A 22,500-nucleotide genomic window follows, 5' to 3' on the forward strand; every position below is an offset into this window, starting at 1 on the left:
TATTCCATTACCCAAATCCTTGCCTGGTATTACATTACCCAAATCCTTGCCGGTATTACATTACCCGCAATGCGTAGCCTAAGATATGCAATGCGTAGCCCAGTAACCGCAGTGCGTAGCCCAGTAACCGCAGTGCGTAGCCTAGTAACCGCAGTGCGTAGCCCAGTAACCGCAGTGCGTAGCCTAGTAACCGCAGTGCGTAGCCTAGTAACCGCACTGCGTAGTCCATTACGCAATGGTAGTTGTAACGCAATGCGTAACCTAGTACCGCAGTGCGTAGCCTAGTAACCGCAGTGCGTAGCCTAGTAACCGCACTGCGTAGCCCAGTTACCGCAATGCGTAGTCCAGTAACCCCAATGCGTAGCCCAGTAACCGCAGTGCGTAGCCTAGTAACCGCAGTGCGTAGCCTAGTAACCGAATGCGTAGCCTAGTAACCGCAATGCGTAGACTAGTAACCGCACTGCGTAGCCTAGTAACTTCAACGCGTAACCTGGGATATGTAATGCGTACCTCAGTAACAGCAATGCGTAGGCTAGGAAAAGCCATGCGTAACTTAAGTGACCGCAAGGCGTAAGCTAGAACACACCACATGAAGCTTAAGGTACGCAAATGCGTCACCTTGGAAACATGGGAGCGCTGCGTAGCGTATCTCCCACACGTACGCACGTGCGCGCCCTCTTACGTAACCCATTTATGATAACTGATAAATGTTATCTCCCTACGCATGTTTATTGCCCCGATGGCCTTATCTAACCTAATAATTAGCCTACATTCGTCCTAATAATTAACCTTACCCTAATTACCTCACCTAATTACCACTAATACGACCTAATTACCTTAATCACCAGGTCATAACGACTGTACTAACCATCATCTAGTCCTCATTATGCTCAACACATAATTAACCTAATTAACATCATTAATTAACATAATTAACCTCGACCACGAGGATAATTAAGTAAATAAAGGTCTAAATCTACTCCACTTAAACGTACTTACAAAACAAAAAGGACATTACATATATACACTTATAATGATCGTACTTATTATATAAGTTATTCTCAGGTGTTAAGTAGTCTGGTACTATACACTTATAATGATCGTACTTATTATATAAGTTATTCTCAGGTGTTAAGTAGTCTGGTACTATACACTTATAATGATCGTACTTATTATATAAGTTATTCTCAGGTGTTAAGTAGTCTGGTACTATACACTTATAATGATCGTACTTATTATATAAGTTATTCTCAGGTGTTAAGTAGTCTGGTACTTACAATAAGTAGTATAGCCCCCAGGCAGAGCCAGCCCCCATACATATCGTACTTATTATATAAGTTATTCTCAGGTGTTAAGTAGTCTGGTACTATACACTTATAATGATCGTACTTATAAGTTATTCTCAGGTGTTAAGTAGTCTGGTACTTACAATAAGAAGTATAGCCCCCAGGCAGAGCCAGCCCCCCATACATTGGGGGTCACGCCGCGGTATAAGCCCTTAATACCTTCGTGGCGGAAGATCTGAACCATCGCTTGCATCAAGCCAGTGTAGTGAGGCTTAGCGGAAGTCGCTCCGTCGCTAACTGTAGCGGAAGAGAAATAATAACATGACACTCCATCGCTAACTGTAGCGGGAGAGATATAATAACATGACACTCCATCGCTAACTGTAGCGGGAGACATATAATAACATGACACTCCATCGCTAACTGTAGCGGGAGACATATAATAACATGACACTCCATCGCTAACTGTGCGGAGAGTTATAACATGAACTCCATCGCTAACTGTAGCGGGAGAGATATAATAACATGACACTCCATCGCTAACTGTAGCGGGAGAGATATAATAACATGACACTCCATCGCTAACTGTAGCGGGAAATAATATCATTATCCCACATATTCAACTCTCTCTCTCTCCTCTCTCTCTCTCTCTCTCTCTCTCTCTCTCTCTCTCTCTCTCTCTCTCTCTATATATATATATATATATATATTATATATATATATATATACATATATATATATATATAATATATATATATATATATATTATATATTTTATTATATATATATGTACATTGGGAACAGAATGGAACGAAACGAGCCAGAGTGGCACTTGCCCCTTCCCTCCCCAGTGGCAAACTGAACTCTTTTATGCCCACTTATGAATCCCCCCCCCCCACTGCAGTGCTCTAGTGGCGGGTTTCTAACCTCGCATCCAGGGACTGAATGAGGAAGTCAAATGGGGGAAGGGAAAAAAAATTAAAACACCCAAAACCTGCATTAATTCCAATATTTCAGAGTCCAATTGGACTGGCCAGAACGCAAGGCTCCCCCCTTACCGCCCTGGTTTACATAAAAATTCACTTAAAACCATAAATTTGGAAGAAAAATTGGCCAAGTGGAGCACAGATTGTGTTGCAATCGTCGACCACGCCTTAAGGAAGCGTTCATGTCTTAAGGAAGCGTTCGATGCTTAAGGAAGCGTTCGATGCCTTAAGGAAGCGTTCAATGCTTTAAGGAAGCGTTCGATGCCTTAAGGAAGCGTTCAATGTTTTAAGGAAGCGTTCGATGCCTTAAGGAAGCGTTCACCGCTTTAAGGAAGCGTTCAATGCTTTAGGGAAGCGTTCGATGCCTTAAGGAAGCGTTCGATGCCTTAAGGAAGCGTTCGATGCCTTAAGGAAGCGTTCAATGCTTTAAGGAAGCGTTCGATACCTTAAGGAAGCGTTCAATGCTTTAGGGAAGCGTTCGATGCCTTAAGGAAGCGTTCGATGCCTTAAGGAAGCGTTCGATGCCTTAAGGAAGCGTTCGATGCCTTAAGGGAGCGTTCAATGCTTTAGGGAAGCGTTCGATGCCTTAAGGAAGCGTTCGATGCCTTAAGGAAGCGTTCGATGCCCTAAGGAAGCGTTCAATGCTTTAAGGAAGCGTTCGATGCCTTAAGGAAGCGTTCGATGCCTTAAGGAAGCGTTCGATGTCTTATGGAAGCGTTCGATGCCTTAAGGAAGCGTTCAATGTTTTAAGGAAGCGTTCGATGCCTTAAGGAAGCGTTCGATGTCTTATGGAAGCGTTCGATGTCTTATGGAAGCGTTCGATGCCTTAAGGAAGCGTTCAATGCTTTAAGGAAGCGTTCGATGCTTTAAGGAAGCGTTTGATGTTTTAAGGAAAGGTTCGATGCCTTAAGGAAGCGTTCGATGTCTTATGGAAGCGTTCGATGCCTTAAGGAAGCGTTCAATGCTTTAAGGAAGCGTTCGATGCCTTAAGGAAGCGTTCGATGTCTTATGGAAGCGTTCGATGCTTTAAGGAAGCGTTCAATGCTTTAAGGAAGCGTTCGATGCTTTAAGGAAGCGTTCGATGCTTTAAGAAGCGTTCGATGTTTTAAGGAAGCGTTCGATGCCTTAAGGGAGCGTTTGATGTCTTATGGAAGCGTTCGATGCCTTAAGGAAGCGTTCAATGCTTTAAGGAAGGGTTCGATGCCTTAAGGGAGCGTTCGATGCCTTAAGGAAAAAATCATAAAAAATCAAATTTACCCTAGTTTTTCAGTCATAAAAAATCAAATTTACCCTAATTTTTCAATCATAAAAATCGAATTTACCCTAATTTTTCAATCATAAACAATGCAGATTTACCCTAATTTTTCAATCATAAAAAGCGAATTTACCCTAATTTTTCATTCTTGTAAAAAACTCAAATTTACCATAATTTCAAATATCCTATACAAAAAATTCACATTAGACAGATTTACCTTAAATTTAAGACATAAAAACCTTTCACCCTCAAGGAAAAATTTTACCTTAAAATTCTTTACCTTAAATTTCACCCTCACATTTCCCTTAATCTTGAATAAAATAATTAATTTACAAGATATATATCCAACAGGAATGCATTTACAGAGCAAATTCAAGAAAATAATTTACACTTTCTTGCTGTAAATCGTCCAATAATTAACCCCCAGAAAATACGAGCCTCAAGGGAATTTACTAATTAAAAATAAACAAATTATTTACATCATTTCTATTAAAATTCATCTTTAGAAACCACAAGAAAATAATAAAATAAATCATTTATTGCATCAGATGCGTCCATTAAATCAATTAAGTCCAAATTTAATTTTTCCCCCAAATTAAATAAGACCTAATCTCATTTACACAACTGTAAATCAATCCTTATTTCTGTAAATCAGGTTTTACATCGTAATAGAAAATGGAGTGTGTGCGCCCATGAACCATTTTTTTTCCCACATTCCCTCCCCCCCCCACTGATATCCGTCTCTCCCCCCACCTCAATACCCCCCCACAGAACCTTGAGTCATCCACCCAACCCCCGTACACCGTCCCCGATCTATCTCTACACCCCAGAGATACACAAACACCCCCAGAGATACACAAACAACCCCTAGATACACAAACAACCCCTAGAGATACACAAACACCCCATAGAGATACACAAACAACCCCCAAGATACACGAACAATCTCCAGAGATACACAAACACCCCAGAGATACACAAACAACCCCCAAGATACACAAACACCCCAGAGATACACAAACAAACCCCAGAGATACACAAACAATCTCCAGAGATACACACATCCCAGAGATACACAAACAAACCCCAGAGATACACAAACGACCCCCCAGAGATATACAAATACCCCTAGATACACAAACAACCCTAAGATACACAAACCCCCTAGAGATACACAAACACCCCAGAGATACACAAACACCCCCAGAGATACACATACACCCCTAGAGATACACAAAACCCCCAAAGTACACAAAACCCCCAGAGTACAAAAACCCCCAGAGGTACACAAACACCCCCAGAGATACTATTCCCCCAGAGATACACAATCACCCCCAGAGATACTATTCCCCACACTTAATCATACATATAATATACATATTGAATGAGGGGGGACATATTGAATGAGGGGGGGACATATGAATGAGGGGGGGACATATTGAATGAGGGGGGGGCATACTGATGAGGGGGGGACATATTGAATGAGGGGGGACAATTGAATGAGGGGGACATACTGAATGAGGGGGGACATATTGAATGAGGGGACTTGAATGAGGGGGACATATGAATGAGGGGGCATATGAATGAGGGGGGGGGCATGAATGAGGGGGTGAATGAGGGGGACATATTGAATGAGGGGGGACATATGAATGAGGGGGGGACATGATGAGGGGGCATTGAATGAGGGGGGACATATTGAATGAGGGGGGACATATGAATGAGGGGGACATATGAGAGGGGGGGGACATATTGAATGAGGGGGGACATATTGAATGAGGGGGGACATATTGAATGAGGGGGGACATATTGAATGAGGGGGGGACATATTGAATGAGGGGGGACATATTGAATGAGGGGGACATATTGAATGAGGGGACATATGAATGAGGGGGGACATATGAATGAGGGGACATATTGAATGAGGGGGGACATATTGAATGAGGGGGGACATATTGAATGAGGGGGGACATATATGAGGGGGACATATTGAATGAGGGGGACATATTGAATGAGGGGGGAATTGAATGAGGGGACATATTTATGAGGGGACTATTGATGAGGGGGGACATATGAATGAGGGGACATATGATGGGGACAATGAATGAGGGGGACATATTGAATGAGGGGGGAATATGAATGAGGGGGGACATATTGAATGAGGGGACATATTGAATGAGGGGGACATATGAATGAGGGGGGACATATGAATAGGGGGACGGGGGGGGACATATTGAATGAGGGGGACATATGATGAGGGGGACTATGATGAGGGGACATATTGAATGAGGGGGGACATATTGAATGAGGGGGGGCATATTGAATGAGGGGGGGACATATTGAATGGGGGGAAGAGGAAACTCACCAGCAAATCTAATTTTCAGGAGATCCAACGGATGGAGGATGAGGGTGGAGGCCACCCCCCCAGAGACCCCGGCCACGAGATGCTCATACCTCACCCCAGAGAGAGGGTTCTTGGGGTTCTTCGACAAACTCATCTTGAATTTTATATAATAAAAAAAAAAAAGAGGAAGTCTTGGCTATCTAAGATGAATAATGGAAGTCTTGTGCCCACCGAATCTCATGGTTTACACGAGCACCTTGAAGTGGGGGAGGGTTTAAAAGTCACAGTTGACGAGGGGGATGTGTTCAAGTCACAATTGATGAGGGGGGTGGTGGGTGGGTTTGATTTTTTGGTTTTCCCCCTCCGGAGAGCGGTTGAGCGAGCACAGACACCACACACGTGCGTCCTCGTCAGCGGCTGACGGGCTACTGCCGCTCCAGCCGACCCTGGCCACGGGGATAGACCCGGACCCCGCCAATGATGCAATCATCCGTTTTCTTTTCCAATCTGCAAATAATCACAAAATAAATTACCAAACACAAATATATAATAAATTTAATAAATTAATTATTATAATTAATATTAGGTTATTTCTAGAGAGATGTAGGGGAAATAGGTTCGCCCTGGGAGGGTAAGAGTAAAAGGAACCATCGCTCCGGTTCAAAACAACGCGAGGGCGGAGTTCAAATCCAAAGGGGATCACCATGGCCAATATTCATCGTGTTATGTGAGTGTTCTCCCCTTCATGTTCATGTGACAGACTTATGATAAGAGATAATCATTCCCTGTAGCAATTCTAGCAGTAATGACTCACCCTGGGTTGTTCTACGGGTATAGAATAGTGATCATATTTCCGTCACTTCTCTTCCTCTATTTTGCGTTATGTCTCGTAATACATCTCTGTATAACCTAATTGTCCATTGAATATGGTATGAATACCTTGAAACCCTTTAAGAATTCCAAACTACCGTTGTGTACAGCCTTAGAGTAAAATTACCTTAAGGTAAATATCTTACGTTTCTGGCATTTCGCCATTGAGATATATTTCTAATTTTTGTTGTCCTGTGTTTTAACAAATATGGCCAGGACGGTAATGATCCTTAAGGGTATTTAACTCTTGGAATGTCCAGGAAAAATTGTTGGGATTATCGAAAAAAAAATGAAGAATGAATAAGTTCATCTCTAGCTCCTAAGCCATATTGAAGTGCAGGGAAAACCGTCATGTCGAGCAGTCAGACTGGTCGTCCTTAGAGCTCCCTTACCTCGCCTATACCTTAGACTAACGTGAAATTACTTATTATTATATTTGATCGCCGTTTCCCGAGGTAGCGCCAGGAAACAGATGAAGACATTGCCCATCCACTCATATACACATTTATATACAGAATTGCACATACACACACATATTTAATTCAATGGAGGATAATTCGAATATATTAAAATGCCTGGAGACTGGGCGGGCCATTTTACTGTGAGAGATTCAATTTGTCGATGATTACGCAGGTGTTGGTAATATTGCCATTTTTCCGATGGTTATTGATGTCATTTGTATGATAGTGACCTTTATTTCTACTGTAAGTCACACCCTTTTGAGATATTCTTCCCCCTCCTCCCTTTATCCAATGATAATGGGGGACCCCATAGGGAACTGGGGTTTTGGCTTGGAGGAAATTCGAAAAAGGAGTCACTTATGATGGAACTGAAGGTCAGGATTATGCAAAAGACATCACTAGGAATACAGTTTCAACTGAGCTAATTCTTAATAAATCTAACCTGGATGTCCAAAATGTAACAATATCTCGCCATTATTTAAAGCTATACACGCACAAAAAATAATCCTCCAGATAAGACATAGGGTTAGTTTTGACTATTGATGTTGTCTCATAAAAAATATGGCTATGTTATTCTTTTAGAATATTAAGATGAAGAATGATAAAAACATGGTAAACAACGACACTAACCACGTACCAGCCCGAAGATTGTCATCTTAAACATATTGTTAACCAGAACAAAACAAGAAGTTAATATTTCTTCGATTCCTGGTGGCCTAGTTTAATTTCTCAGTAAAAAGATAAGTACGTATCATCATTCTCTCGCCTCTCAAACAAACCTGCTGGTTTTTCAATATTCCCAACAACTTTTCTTCTGTACGGTTCAATTAGATCGTAAACGTAGTGGTGTACGTAAAGTGGTATACATTGAGTATTCCGAAATGCAGACTAATTGGTTAGCAAGAGGGTGAGGCCTGGGAAAAATATTTGATGTGTACTTCTTTTTAGTCCTCATACAGTATAGATACTCACTTTACCTATGTAGTAACTTTTCAGTGACCTGTAATGTCAATAAGATTACACCCCACTTATCCCGACAAAAGGTACATAGCCTGCTTATTTAATTTTTTGATAATCAATATGAATAGTAGAATATCCTAACAAAACAATATCATCAATGCTGTATTACTATGTTTGATTAATCATGCCCTCATGTTTGTTTCCATTTTGTAACTATACCAGGAATCATCAAAGCTTCTTTTACCATGACATACATTTACCTAGGTACCCTCTTTGCTTATGTTTTAGCAGGGATGCTTTCCGACATGAAAATCTTAATTTCATGATGAAAAATGTTTGTATAGTACACTTCACTCTTCCTCAGTATCGTCTCAGTATCTTAAAAAGTCAGATTGTCACGTTAGATTCAATAAGGATGTAGGAAAGCATTAGTTGCTAATGAGCAGGAATATGTTACCAAATAGTGTAGTACGGTAAGTGCAAGAATTGTAGTTTTCCTTCATTCAGATTTTCAAATATTTGTGGAATACGTTAGATTCCAATATATTTTTAGTATATATTTAGTGAAATTCATGCAATTGAATTTTTTAAATTTCAAGTTGGATTAAGGAAGGTTCTTGTCCAGAATTGGCCAATTAGAAAAACAGGCAAGGGCTGTTGATGCTGCTGTTGAGTATTTTGCATGTTATATTTCCAAGACGAGGGCTTTTGACCCGGCATGAGATATCTATACTGTGTTAAATGAAGTTTTATGAGTGCTGCATTTTTGTGCCTGTTCATGCTACGGAGTGGAAAGCACATACGGCTTATTTTTTCCGTGTTATCGCTGACACATACTGACATTGATGTCATTTGATGCATACCTCTACATTGCTACTTGGTGTGTGCACCGAAACAAACACACTGCCCTGCTGCTGCATGTAACTGCAGAACCATAGAAATCTTATATTTTTCAGATATCAGAAATAAGTTGAGTGTTAGGTGCTTAAGGGAAGTTCATTAGAATCTGTTGATGTCTTGATATGTCTTGCTGTCTTTTACATTATGTATGCTGACATTTTCTGTGGTCTTCATAGCTCTACCCACACTCATCATGTGTTTGGACAAAAGAAAAATGCTCCAAATTAAGTTCTGGGTGTCTTATATTCTAGACACAGTACACCACTGTAACTCAGTTGTTGTGGCAATAGCCGTCAGAAATGAGGTGCAAATTGGCCACAAAAATAACGTAAAGATACATAAGTACATGGTCTTCGCGTAAATAGCTGTCATTAAAATGCAATTTTTAAAATTGTATTTTGTTTGTTTTTAACTGATCTAGCGGCAGGGGAGGATTGTAAATATTTCAGATTAGTATAAAGTTTTCATAAAAGAAAACCCATGTGAATGCCATACAAACGCTTCATATGTATATATACCCTAGCCTGAGCTGTATGCCTAATTCACAGACCAATCTTGAGAGGAGGACTGAGGACTTGAGTGCAGCCAAGCCTGTGCGAGTTTTATAATGCTCTTTTGTAGGTTCACGTTCATGAACATGCAATACTTGTTTTGATAATGTTTATTGTTTTCCACAATATTAAACTGTTAATGATGATGTGCAATAATTACCTCCATCTAGTCTCCATAAAGTGATGTTCTATTCATACCTTATTACACATCATCCCTAGACCATACCAAATACCTAATGCAATTGCATTTGTTTTGGGATTGTCATTTTTCCCTCTAGTTTTAGGTGAAACCTTGGGTGAAATTCTCTTTTTCGAAAAGCTCTAATTATGTTTTGTTTTTGTGCAATCTTGGGTGAAATTCTCTTTTTCGAAAAGCTCTAATTATGTTTTGTTTTTGTGCAATCTTGGGTAAGGTATTCTTTTTTTAAAACCTCGGGTTATGTTTTCTTTTTCTTAAACCTTGGGTTATATTTTCTTTTTCTAAAACCTTAGGTTATATGTTTTTGTAAAACCTCGGGTTATATTTTCTTTTTCTAAAACCTTAGGTTATATTTTTTTGTAAAACCTCGGGTTATATTTTCTTTTTCTAAAACCTCAGGTTACAATTTTTTCTGAAACCTCGGGTTATATTTTCTTTTTCTAAAACCTTGGGTTACATTTTATTTTTCTAAAACCTCAGTTACATATTCTTTTTCTAAAACCTCTGGTTATCTTTTTCAAAAAACTTGGTTATGTTTTCTATTACGAGGGGATGTGCTTTACTGCCAGGTAACATTTAGTGGGCTGGGTAATAGCAGCTAGTGAAGGAGTTTCATCTGCCTACATACATAATTTTGTTCCTCTCTTTATTCCTAGTATTACTTAGATTCACTTTGTCGCCATTGACTTCAGAGGATGTGAATAACCCTTGGCTGGGAGATTCACTATATGACCATTAACATCAGATCGATGTTGTGAATAACCCTTGGCTGGCCTTCCATCTCTGCAAGAATCAAAGTTTGCTGTGTTGCTTGCTGTATAAGGGCTATTGTGGTTGATGACGTAAATGTTCTGGCTGCAGCAGTTGTGCATATACAAAATAACCCTTTTATATGTTTTGTGGCCTCCAAGTTTGCAGATGCTTTATGTAAGCAGCATATCTCGTACTGCATTTTCTTCTTATTAAGAATTGGGCAGATCTTGTGAGGGTTTTGCTTGTATTCAACATGGAAAGAGGATGGAGAGAGTCCGTCTGTTTTCACGAGTGGACGAGAAGTGCATGAACAAGTTGGTTTCAGGGGTTCTTGGTCTTCCTCTGTAGAAGGTGCTACAACTTTGTCGTTGCCTTCTCTTGTAGTAAACCCCAGCTGACCTTTGAGATTCAAGTGGCTTAGTAACGTCTGTTCCAATTCCTTGGTGAATGTCTGGCTTCCATGCATGTTTGGGTGGGTCCCGTTGAGATGAAATGTTGTGGCCATATTCATAGTATGGCAAGAGAACAGTTTGAAAATATAATATTGGGAGAAAAATTGTGTTAGCGTATGACTGTCTCCCACGGCTGTTTGGGTGAGCCACATTGAGATTTAGGGGTTGTATTTAGGTCTCCTTGACACACGGTTTGTAATGGAAGAACTCTGACAGCAAAGAGAAAGGAAAAGGGGAAAATCAAGGTCGAGGTGGAAGAATGGAGTGAAAACGTGCTTTGAAATGTCAGGGCCTGAACATGCTGGAGGGTGTGAAGCATGCATGGGATGGAATGAATTGGAGAGATGTGTTAGACTTAGTGTCGGTGCATTATTCATCAGAACTAGAAAGCGGATGCGAGCGAATGAGGCCATTTCTTCGTCTGTGCTTGGTGCTACCCCACTAACAGAGAGAGAGAGAGAGAGAGAGAGAGAGAGAGAGAGAGAGAGAGAGATGCACTATCACCATGAGCTGAAGAAAGAAAGAAAGCACACTCTGGTCAAAAGAATATCCAACCTAACCAAGCTACTGAGTGGAGCACAGCCTTGTGACTGCAGAAACCTGGAATAGTGGGCTGAGGTTGTATTATAAGACAAAAATTCATCAGCTCCACCCTAAACTATGCCTCACCATTCCAGTCATCCACCATCAAAAGCAAACCAAGTTGGAAAAAAAAAAAAACACAAGACACAGAGTACACAGAACAATCTTTAGCTGCCTAGCCACCACAAACATTCTCAACGCCTCGCAGCTGCTCTCCATGCTTGGGGTAGGGTAAGGTGTCGCTCTGCTTCACACAGAGAGAAGTCTGGTTATAAATACCCACTGATTTTAGAAGGTTTACACCCATGAGCCCCATCCAAAATGTCATTGTAATCACTAAGGCCGGTTTTTCACGGCCTTTATGTCACATGATATGTGTGGCGAGCCAGTTAGAAATAACCTCTGTAGCTCTTGTGTTGATAAGCTCTTCTGCTCTGGTGTGATAAAGAGATAAACCAGGCAGAAGTTACACTATATGAGCAGGTGTGTGTGTGTGTGTGTGTGTGTGTGTGTGTGTGTATGCACATATACATACATATGCATTTCAACGTACACAGACATATACACATATATACACATGTACATATCCATACTTGCTGCCTTCATCCATTCTCGTCGCCACCCCGCTACACACGAAATAACATCCCTTCCCCCTCTAGCGAGTAAGCTAGCGCTAGGAAAAGACAACAAAGGCCACCTCCGTTCACATTCAGTCTCTAGCTGTCGTGTAATAACGCACCGAAACCACAGCTCCCTTTCCACATCAAGGCTCCACAGAACTTTCCATGGTTTATCCCAGACGCTTCATATGCCCTGGGTCAATCCACTGACAGCACGTCAACCCCGGTATACCACATCGTTCCAACTCACTATTCCTTGCACGCCTTTCACCCTCCTGCATGTTCAGGCCCCGATCACTCAAAATCTTTTTCACTCCATCTTTCCACCTCCAATTTGGTCTCCCACTTCTCCTCGTTCCCTCCACCTCCGACACATATATCCTCTTGGTCAATCTTTCCTCACTCATTCTCTCCATGTGCCCAAACCATTTCAAAACACCCTCTTCTGCTCTCTCAACCACGCTCTTTTTATTTCCACACATCTCTCTTACCCTTACGTTACTTACTCGATCAAACCACCTCACACCACATATTGTGTTTTTCCTAATTCCTCTGTTACTGTAATTCACATATCGCATGGGTCATGAACTCGATAGACTATATTCGTAACTCGATAGATTGTTCGTGGATCGATAGACCGTTCGTATCTCGATAGACTGATCGTGGATCGATAGACCGTTCGTATCACGATAGACAGTGCGTGGTACCGTGCGCAGCCTAGTGAGGTATATGTTATTACTATATATATATATATATATATATATATATATATATATATATATATATATATATATAATATATATAACGTAACGAATACAGCTGTACAATACCAACTTTTCTATTTAGCTTGTAAATCTCATATGTACAAGTGTATGTATGTATTGCCTGCGTATGTGTATATAGGTATATATATGGTGATAAGTATGTGTATGTATATGTGCGTATGTAGGCGTTTATGTATACTTATATATGTGTGTATATGAGTGGATGGCACATTCTTCATCTGTTTCCTAGCGCTCCCTCACTGACGCAGGAAAGAGCGACGATATATATATATATATATATATATATATATATATATATATATATATATATATTTTTTTTTTTTTTTTTCATACTATTCGCCATTTCCCGCATTAGCAGTACGTTGAGAACAGAGGACTGGCCCTTGAGAATACCTCACCTGGGCCCCTTCAGTTCCCTCTTTTGGAAAATTAAAAAAAAGTGAGAGGGGAGGATTCCAGCCCCCCGCTCCCTCCCCTTTTAGTCGCCTTCTACGACACCAGGGAATACTGGGAATATTCTTCTCCCCTATCCCAGGGATATATAAATAATATATATATATAATATATGCTTCAGTACGACTTAATGTATATGGTACGATTCCACTATAACCCTGGGGCATAAGTAGGGGGTCATTTTTCACCTCACCCAGAACACTTGAGGTCAAAGGTCACCCACACCCAAAACTCGTACCCTAGTAAATATGGAGTTAATCCCCCCCCCCCCCCGTAATTACCAGACCTCGTAAGGCTCATTATAAACGGGTAGTCTGGTTTACTAAGGCACTTAACGCGTTATACTTGAAGGTCCAGTAATTAATATAAATGAATGAATTGGTTCGTTCCGTTGGGGCCATCATGCATATATATTCGATCCAATATATTGTTGATCAAGTAATTCCCACTAGGAACCCCCCCCCCCCTTCCCTCCCCCAATTACCTTATAAACAAGCCTGGAGGTTATTTAGAATTAATCGTTAATTATACTTTAAAGGCTGGTCGTGCGATAGTTATACATAGAATAATTGATTTAGTCCCGCCATTCGAATGTGGTTTCTCTTTTGGGGGGGAATGGATGGCCGCTGACGTCATAGTCATCGAGCAGCTGGCACCGCCATATTTGTTGTGTGGGGAGGGATGGGGGGGAACGGAACAGAGTTGCCACGTCGGGTATTTCAGATCAATTTCTAATCAATTTTTGAAAAAAAAGATATCGTCATTCATTACGATGGATAGGTAGATGTTAGTTAAAGTAGTTAAATGATGATAAACTATGCGGATAGGAGGATAGGATAGGAGGAGGGAGAAATAATTGTCGTTGGTGGTGGTGGTGTTGGTGGATATGGCGGTAGGTGGCAACTCGGGCGGCGCCATGTTGTCTGCCTCGCCCGCCACCATCAGACTCGAGCCAGCTCTTACAACGGGAAGGGTGTGGCCCTTAGACTTTTACATGTTATAACGTTTTGACGCGGTCAACGGGGTGTGTGTGGGTGTGTGTGTGTCTGTGTGTAATTTATGTCTCTCTCTCCCACCGGTTCTTGTATAGCAAGGGAGAGATAAACTCTGGCCCCCTTCGACTGTGAAAATAAAAGTCCAGATACTCTACGTGTGACTGAGAGATAGATTTCGATAGATAGATATATCTATCTAAAGACCTCGTGAGATAAGCGTTTTCAACAGGAACCTGTTTATTTGTTGTGGGGAAGGAGTATTAAAATAATTTCCGGGTATTTGGCCCTTCCCCCCACCATCCCCGCCATTTTTTTTCTGTTGTGATCTGTTTGGGGAGTTTTACGGTCCAAGAAGAGAGGAGATTGTGAGGGCGTTCTGACCAACAGGACAACGGCAAACAGGTGAGTGAACGGAACAAAGGGATGGGAATGGTGTCGTTTTGATGGGGGGTGGGTAGGTCTAGTCAGCTGAACAGCCCCCCCCCCCAGCAACAGCTGTTGCAGACCTCAGGGGTGGGGGTTTGGTCAGCTGAACAGCCCCCAGCAACAGCTGTTACAGACCTCAGGGGTGGGGGTTGGTCAGCTGAACAGCCCCCAGCAACAGCTGTTACAGACCTCAGGGGTGGGGGGTTTGGTCAGCTGAACAGCCCCCCCCCCCCAGCAACAGCTGTTACAGACCTCAGGGGTGAGGGTCTGGTCAGCTGAACAGCCCCCCACCCCAGCAACAGCTGTTGCAGACCTCAGGGGTGGGGGTTTGGTCAGCTGAACAGCCCCCCAGCAACAGCTGTTGCAGACCTCAGGGATTGAGGGGGTCTGGTCAGCTGAACAGCCCCCCCCCAGCAACAGCTGTTACAGACCTCAGCCAATCAGGTGCCTCGTAATGGGGCTGTGGGTTCAATTTTTTTTTGGGGGGGGTGGAAGGGGGTAAGGTTGGTCACAATGTTAGCAACTATGGGGGGGGGTAAGGTTGGAAACAATGTAAACAACCTAGCCTTAATACAAGGAACAATTAGGTAAGGTTGTCTACACTGTAAACAACCTGGCCTTAACAAGTAACCATGGGGTAAGGTTGTATACACTGTAAACAACCTAGCCTTAACAGAAGTAACCATGGGGTAAGGTTGTATACACTGTAAACAACCTAGCCTTCATATAAGAAACCATGTGTTAAGGTTGTATACACTGTAAACAACGCGACCTTAACAGAAGTAACCATGGGGTAGGTTGTATGCACTGTAAACAACCTAGCCTTAATACAAGGAACAATTAGGTAAGGTTGTCTACACTGTAAACAACCTGGCCTTAACAAGTAACCATGGGGTAAGGTTGTATACACTGTAAACAACCTAGCCTTAACAGAAGTAACCATGGGGTAAGGTTGTATACACTGTAAACAACCTAGCCTTCATATAAGAAACCATGTGTTAAGGTTGTATACACTGTAAACAACGCGACCTTAACAGAAGTAACCATGGGGTAGGTTGTATGCACTGTAAACAACCTAGCCTTAATATAAGGAACAATGGGGTAAGGTTGTCTACACTGCAAACAACCTGACCTTAACAGAAGTAACCATGGGGTAAGGTTGTATGCACTGTAAACAACTACCTAAATAAGACAATTAGTAAGGTTCTACACTGTAAACAACTGGCTACAGAAGTAACATGGGTAGTTGTATACACTGTAAACAACATGGTCTTATAAGGAAATACTGGGTAAGATTTTGTCTACAGTGTAAACAACCTCATAAACATTTGATGTGTCCCCCCTCATAATTGACGTAATATATAAAGGTGTACGTAGGCTTTGTCTCCAGTGTTTCTTCAGTGGAAATGGCATTACCAGCACCCTTAGTATAATATATAGAGGGAAGGGGGGTGTTACCACTGTATATATTAAGGGGGAGTGATGGCAGGTTGTCAGTTTGGACACACTGTTGGCAGTGCGGATGAGTGTGTGTGTGTAGAGAGAGGTTAGTACCCACTGTGAGTGTTGGTAGGGAGGTCAGTACCCACTGTGAGTGTTGGTAAGGAGGTCAGTGCCCATTGTGAGTGTTGGTAGGATGGATAGTACCCACTGTGAGTGTTGGTAAGGAGGTCAGTGCCCATTGTGAGTGTTGGTAGGAGGTTAGTACCCACTGTAGAACGTTGGTAAAGAGGTCAGGGCCACTGTTGAATGTTGGTAAGGAGGTTAGTACCCTCTGTAGGTGTTGGTAGAGAGGTCAGTAGCCACTGTAATGTTGGTAAGGAGGTCAGTACCCTCTGTAGGTGTTGGTAGGGAGGTCAGTACCCACTGTAGGTGTTGGTAGGGAGGTCAGTGCCCATTGTGAGTGTTGGTAGGGAGGTCAGTACCCACTGTAGAACGTTGGTAAAGAGGTCAGGGCCACTGTTGAATGTTGGTAAGGAGGTTAGTACCCTCTGTAGGTGTTGGTAGAGAGGTCAGGGCCACTGTTGAATGTTGGTAAGGAGGTCAGTACCCTCTGTAGGTGTTGGTAGGGAGGTCAGTACCCTCTGTAGGTGTTGGTAGGGAGGTCAGTGCCCACTGTGAATGTTGGTAAGGAGGTCAGTACCCTCTGTAGGTGTTGGTAGGGAGGTCAGTACCCTCTGTAGGTCGTGTGTATGGAGGAGGTCAGTCCACTGTTGAATGTTGGTAAGGGAGGTCAGTACCCACTGAAGTGTTGGCAGGAGTCATACCAGGTGTTGGTAGGGAGGTCAGTACCCACTGTAGTGTTGGTAGGGAGGTCAGTACCCACTGTGAGTGTTGGTAGGGAGGTCAGTGCCCATTGTGAGTGTTGGTAGGATGGTCAGTACCCACTGTAAGTGTTGGTAGGGAGGTCAGTACCCACTGTAAGTGTTGGTGAAGGAATGTCAGCTGGGAATATTTACTTATTTATCCTCTGGTTTGGAAGATAAGTTAAATGCCAGCATCAAAATGGCGTCTCCGTGGTGTGTGTGTGTGTGTGTGTGTGTGTCGGGCGCCTTTACGTCCCAGCTGTGGGGGTAGAAGACCTCCCAAACCATCGTAAGGTAAGGCCACAGACCTCCCCCCCCCCCACAGGTAGCCTAAGGAGTAACAGCTGTTGGGGTAGAAGACCTCCCAAACCATCGTAAGGTAAGGTAAGGTGCCAGACCCTCCAGCTGTGGGGGTAGAAGACCTCCCAAACCATCGTAAGGTAAGGTAAGGTGCCAGACCCTCCAGCTGTGGGGGTAGAAGACCTCCCAAACCATCGTAAGGTAAGGTAAGGTGCCAGACCCCCCAGCTGTGGGGTAGAAGACCTCCCAAACCATCGTAAGGTAAGGTAAGGTGCCAGACCTCCCAGCTGTGGGGGTAGAAGACCTCCCAAACCATCGTAAGGTAAGGTAAGGTGCCAGACCCCCCAGCTGTGGGGTAGAAGACCTCCCAAACCATCGTAAGGTAAGGTAAGGTGCCAGACCCCCCAGCTGTGGGGTAGAAGACCTCCCAAACCATCGTAAGGTAAGGTAAGGTGCCAGACCCCCCAGCTGTGGGGGTAGAAGACCTCCCAAACCATCGTAAGGTAAGGTAAGGTGCCAGACCCCCAGCTGTGGGGGTAGAAGACCTCCCAAACCATCGTAAGGTAAGGAAGGTGCCAGACCCTCCAGCTGTGGGGGTAGAAGACCTCCCAAACCATCGTAAGGTAAGGTAAGGTGCCAGACCCTCCAGCTGTGGGGGTAGAAGACCTCCCAAACCATCGTAAGGTAAGGTAAGGTGCCAGACCCTCCAGCTGTGGGGGTAGAAGACCTCCCAAACCATCGTAAGGTAAGGTAAGGTGCCAGACCCTCCAGCTGTGGGGGTAGAAGACCTCCCAAACCATCGTAAGGTAAGGTAAGGTGCCAGACCCTCCAGCTGTGGGGGTAGAAGACCTCCCAAACCATCGTAAGGTAAGGTAAGGTGCCAGACCCCCAGCTGTGGGGGTAGAAGACCTCCCAAACCATCGTAAGGTAAGGTAAGGTGCCAGACCCTCCAGCTGTGGGGTAGAAGACCTCCCAAACCATCGTAAGGTAAGGTAAGGTGCCAGACCCTCCAGCTGTGGGGGTAGAAGACCTCCCAAACCATCGTAAGGTAAGGTAAGGTGCCAGACCCTCCAGCTGTGGGGGTAGAAGACCTCCCAAACCATCGTAAGGTAAGGTAAGGTGCCAGACCCTCCAGCTGTGGGGGTAGAAGACCTCCCAAACCATCGTAAGGTAAGGTAAGGTGCCAGACCCCCTCAGCTGGAAACCCCACCACACCCGTGGGGGTAGAAGACCTCCCAAACCATCGTAAGGTAAGGTGCCAGACCCCCAGCTGTGGGGTAGAAGACCTCCCAAACCATCGTAAGGTAAGTAAGGTGCCAGACCCTCAGCTGTGGGGTAGAAGACCTCCCAAACCATCGTAAGGTAAGGTAAGGTGCCAGACCCCCCAGCTGTGGAGGTAGAAGACCTCCCAAACCATCGTAAGGTAAGGTAAGGTGCCAGACCCTCCAGCTGTGGGGTAGAAGACCTCCCAAACCATCGTAAGGTAAGGTAAGGTGCCAGACCCTCCAGCTGTGGGGGTAGAAGACCTCCCAAACCATCGTAAGGTATACGTAAGACATAGACCTGTCTCTGTCTGTCTGTCTGTCTGGCCATAACACGAGCGCCCCCCCCCCGTCTACAACCTGTGCTGGTCCGTGTGTGTGTGTGTGTGTGTGTGTGTGTGTGTGTGTGTGTGTGTGTGTGTGTGACCTTCAATATGCCCGACACAAAAGGTCAAAGTCGTGGCTCCGGATCATATGTGTTATTCAAGTCCACACACACACACACCCTCCCCCCACGACGTAAACACTACCAGTAGGTAAGTCCACTCAAAGGTCAGGTCAGGTCAGGTCAATGGCCACAGGTCATTGGACGACCCTCTCCCCCCACATAGGGAAAGTCGCCTGGTGTGTTTTAACGATTCCCAAACTGGGCAGTTAGGAATGTGGAGAGGCCTGTCAACCCCCCACCCCCCCTCCTCACCCCCTCCCTCCCTCCTTACCCCCACACCCCCCCTACCCCCTCCTCCACCCCACCCCTCCCCCACACCCCCCACGTCATTAACTAGACACCTTTTTAATGACCTCGTTACCATATGTCGTTATAATATCAGATGTGGATGGGTGGGGGTGTCCTCCTCCCCCACACCCCCACACCACCCCCTCCCAGTGTGGGTTAGGTGTATCCCCCGGTCCCAGGGTTCGAACCCGTTGATTTGTGGTTCAGGGTTCGAACCTGTTGGTTTTGAGGTTCAGGGTTCGAACCCGTTGATTTGTGGTTCAGGGTTCGAACCCGTTGATTTTGTTCAGGGTTCGAACCCGTTGATTTTTGGTTCAGGGTTCGAACCCGTTGATTTTTAGTTCAGGGTTCGAACCCGTTGATTTGAGGTTCAGGGCTCGAACCCGTTGATTTGTGGTTCAGGGTTCGAACCCGTCGATTTGGGGTTTAGGATTCGAACCCGTTGATTTGGGGTTCAGGGTTCGAACCCGTTGAAAAATGGGTGCCTGCCCGGAGCGCGGGATCGGAAACGGGTCTTGGGTGGTTGGGGGGAGAGGGAATGGTGTTGCCAACTGGTGTGTGGTAGGCCTAACAACCAATCTGGTCGTTCATTAATTAAGCCTTAAAGTCAATGTATTCCAATTGATAATTCATTTATTTTTTGTATGTGTGTGTGTGTGTGTCATGATAATTCTTCGACTCTAACAAAACAGGCTTTCCAATAAGGCCAGTGACGTCAGCGGGGGACGGGAATCCGATAAAGAAAACGGGATGTCGGGCCGGCTGAAAGGCATAGAACACGGCACGCCGTGGACGTCATGTCTGTAATGGCGTTTCATGAATCTAATCCGAACTTAAACTAGTCCTTACCATTCTTCGTTCATTAATTACGTGTAATTAGATCTTAAATGACCTTTTTCCAATCATGGTGTATTTTCCAATTTGGTTTCCCAGCCCCCTCACCACCCCTTTTTTTTCCACCGTACGTCGACTACTGTGGGAACGAACAATAATGAAAAAGAGTGAAGTTCACTGACACGGCTTGTCCGTTAAGACGCCATGGCCACATCCGGAGGTGGAGGAAGCTCAGTACACTTCGTTCATTGTCACATGATTACGTTCACGGATACATTCTCCGAAGACGAGGCGTTTTTATTGTATTTGATCGCCGTTTCCCGCATGAGCGAGGTAGCGCCGTGGGGGGGGGGGGAAACCGACCGGTGAAAGGCTTATCATTGTGGGTCTAGGAAGATGGACAGTAGGATACCCACCCAGTCATATGATGTACACACACACACACACACACACGTACACACACATACACACACACACACACACACACACACACACACACACACACACACACACACACACACACACTGCTTGTGTTGGCCCGCGTGAGGGAGAACATGTCAGAAGTGTGAAGAGGGCTTGGGTGGGAGAAGGGGGGAATGATGGGAGGGGGGTGGGATTCGAACCCTCGTCTCGGTGGCGGAGAGGGATATCGACCTCCCCCCTCCCCTCCCTCATCATCCCCCCTCCCCCCCACACACAGCACCGGTAGGAGCTTTCTGAGAGAGAGAGAGAGAGAGAGAGAGAGAGCGCGCGAGGTGTTGGGGGGGGGGGCAGAGAATGGGAGGCGGGTTGGTGTGTGTGTCAGGATTGGCAGGCGTGTTCAAGTCTCCAAATGGAGCTGGATAGAGGAAGGTGTAATGAGGAAAGCTTAAACAGACGCTGCTGTAGGGTACCTGGTGCACATGAGCCTCATTTGGAACTGGATAGAGGAAGGTGTAATAAGGAATACCTACTGAGACATTGCTGTAGGGTACCTCGTGCAGATGAGCCACAAATGCAACTGGATAGAGGAAGGTGTAATAAGGAAGACCTAAGCAGACTTTGCTGTAGGGTACCTGGTGCACATGAGAAGCCACAAATGGAGCTGGATAGAGGAAGGTGTAATGAGGAAAGCTTAAGCAGACGCTGCTGTAGGGTAGTTGGGCCACATGAGCCTCAGATCGAACTGGATAGAGGAAGGTGTAATAAGGAGGACCTAAGCAGACACAGCTGGATAGAGGTAGGTGTAATAAGGAAAGCTTAAGCAGACACAGCTGTAGGTTACCTGGTGCAGATGAGGAGCCACAAATGGAACTGGATAGAGGAAGGTGTAATGAGGAAAGCTTAAGCAGGCGCTGCTGTAGGGTACTTGGGCCACATGAGCCTCAAATGGAACGGGATAGAGGAAGGTGAAATAAGGAAGACCTAATCAGACACTATTGTAAGGTACATGGTGCAGTTGAGGTGGGGCTTGGAACGGTCAATTGACGACAGTGGCCACTGGAAAAACACTGGTAGAAGAATATTACACAGCCCCACCCAGAAAGGAAGGTATATTGGAGAGAAGAGGGGGCTGGAACCCTGATCATAATTGACTCCGTGACAGAGGCGCTGGAAATGAGTCGTGTTGATGTTATTTCCAGAGGGTTGTGCGTGTCTGTGTGTGTTCCAGTCAGTGTTGTGTGTGTCTGTGTGTTCCAGGCCAGTGTTGTGGGTGTGTGTGTTGTGTGTCTGTGTGTTCCAGACCAGTGTTGTGTTGTGTGTGTGTCTGTGTCTGTCACACAGGAGAGTCGCCATTTGCATACGACGTTTATAATAAATGAAGGTGGAAATGCGTGTGTGTGTGTGTGGAGTGGTGTGGTAGTGTAGGGGGTAGGGAAGGGAGGAGGAGGGTCCAATCTGAACGTAAAATGGGGAGGAGGGGGGGAGGGTTATATAAATGGGGCGACAAGTTTCATAAGTGGTTAGTCATTTGTTTACTCCAAATTGGCGTCTTAGCTGCGTCTTCTTCTGCGATGTATATCAAGTGACTGTTATATTTCTCTCTTGTGTCTCCCCTGGTGATGATGTGATTATTACACGAAAGTGCACTTGGCAACTTATCCTGTTTCATTTCTCCCTGGACTCTTAGTGATATATATATATATATATATATATATATATATATATATATATATATATATATATATATATGTATATATATTATAC

At 44.3% G+C, this 22,500-nt stretch overlaps 2 protein-coding genes across 3 annotated transcripts in view; one reads left to right on the forward strand and one right to left on the reverse strand.

Annotated features, from left to right (window-relative positions):
• Window positions 1-22,500, reverse strand: part of LOC139762880 (solute carrier family 25 member 32) — a 72,779-nt gene that overhangs the window by 41,576 nt on the left and 8,703 nt on the right. For both annotated transcript variants that reach the window (XM_071688116.1, XM_071688115.1), the window contains exons 2-3: window positions 5,890-6,375; window positions 1,430-1,583 (exon numbers count right to left, since the gene is read on the reverse strand). In XM_071688116.1, coding sequence (XP_071544217.1) covers window positions 1,430-1,583; window positions 5,890-6,022 — 287 coding nt within the window. In that variant the 5' untranslated portion in view covers window positions 6,023-6,375. The remainder of the gene's footprint in view (window positions 1-1,429; window positions 1,584-5,889; window positions 6,376-22,500) is intronic.
• The window catches only part of Pask (PAS kinase), a 134,838-nt gene continuing 118,850 nt past the window's right edge, over window positions 6,513-22,500 (forward strand). Inside the window, 1 exon segment of the mRNA XM_071688117.1 lies at window positions 6,513-6,595. Coding sequence (XP_071544218.1) covers window positions 6,573-6,595 — 23 coding nt within the window. The 5' untranslated portion in view covers window positions 6,513-6,572.

This window comes from Panulirus ornatus, chromosome 45, assembly GCF_036320965.1.
Source record: "Panulirus ornatus isolate Po-2019 chromosome 45, ASM3632096v1, whole genome shotgun sequence".
NCBI classification, from domain to species: Eukaryota; Metazoa; Arthropoda; class Malacostraca; order Decapoda; family Palinuridae; genus Panulirus; species Panulirus ornatus.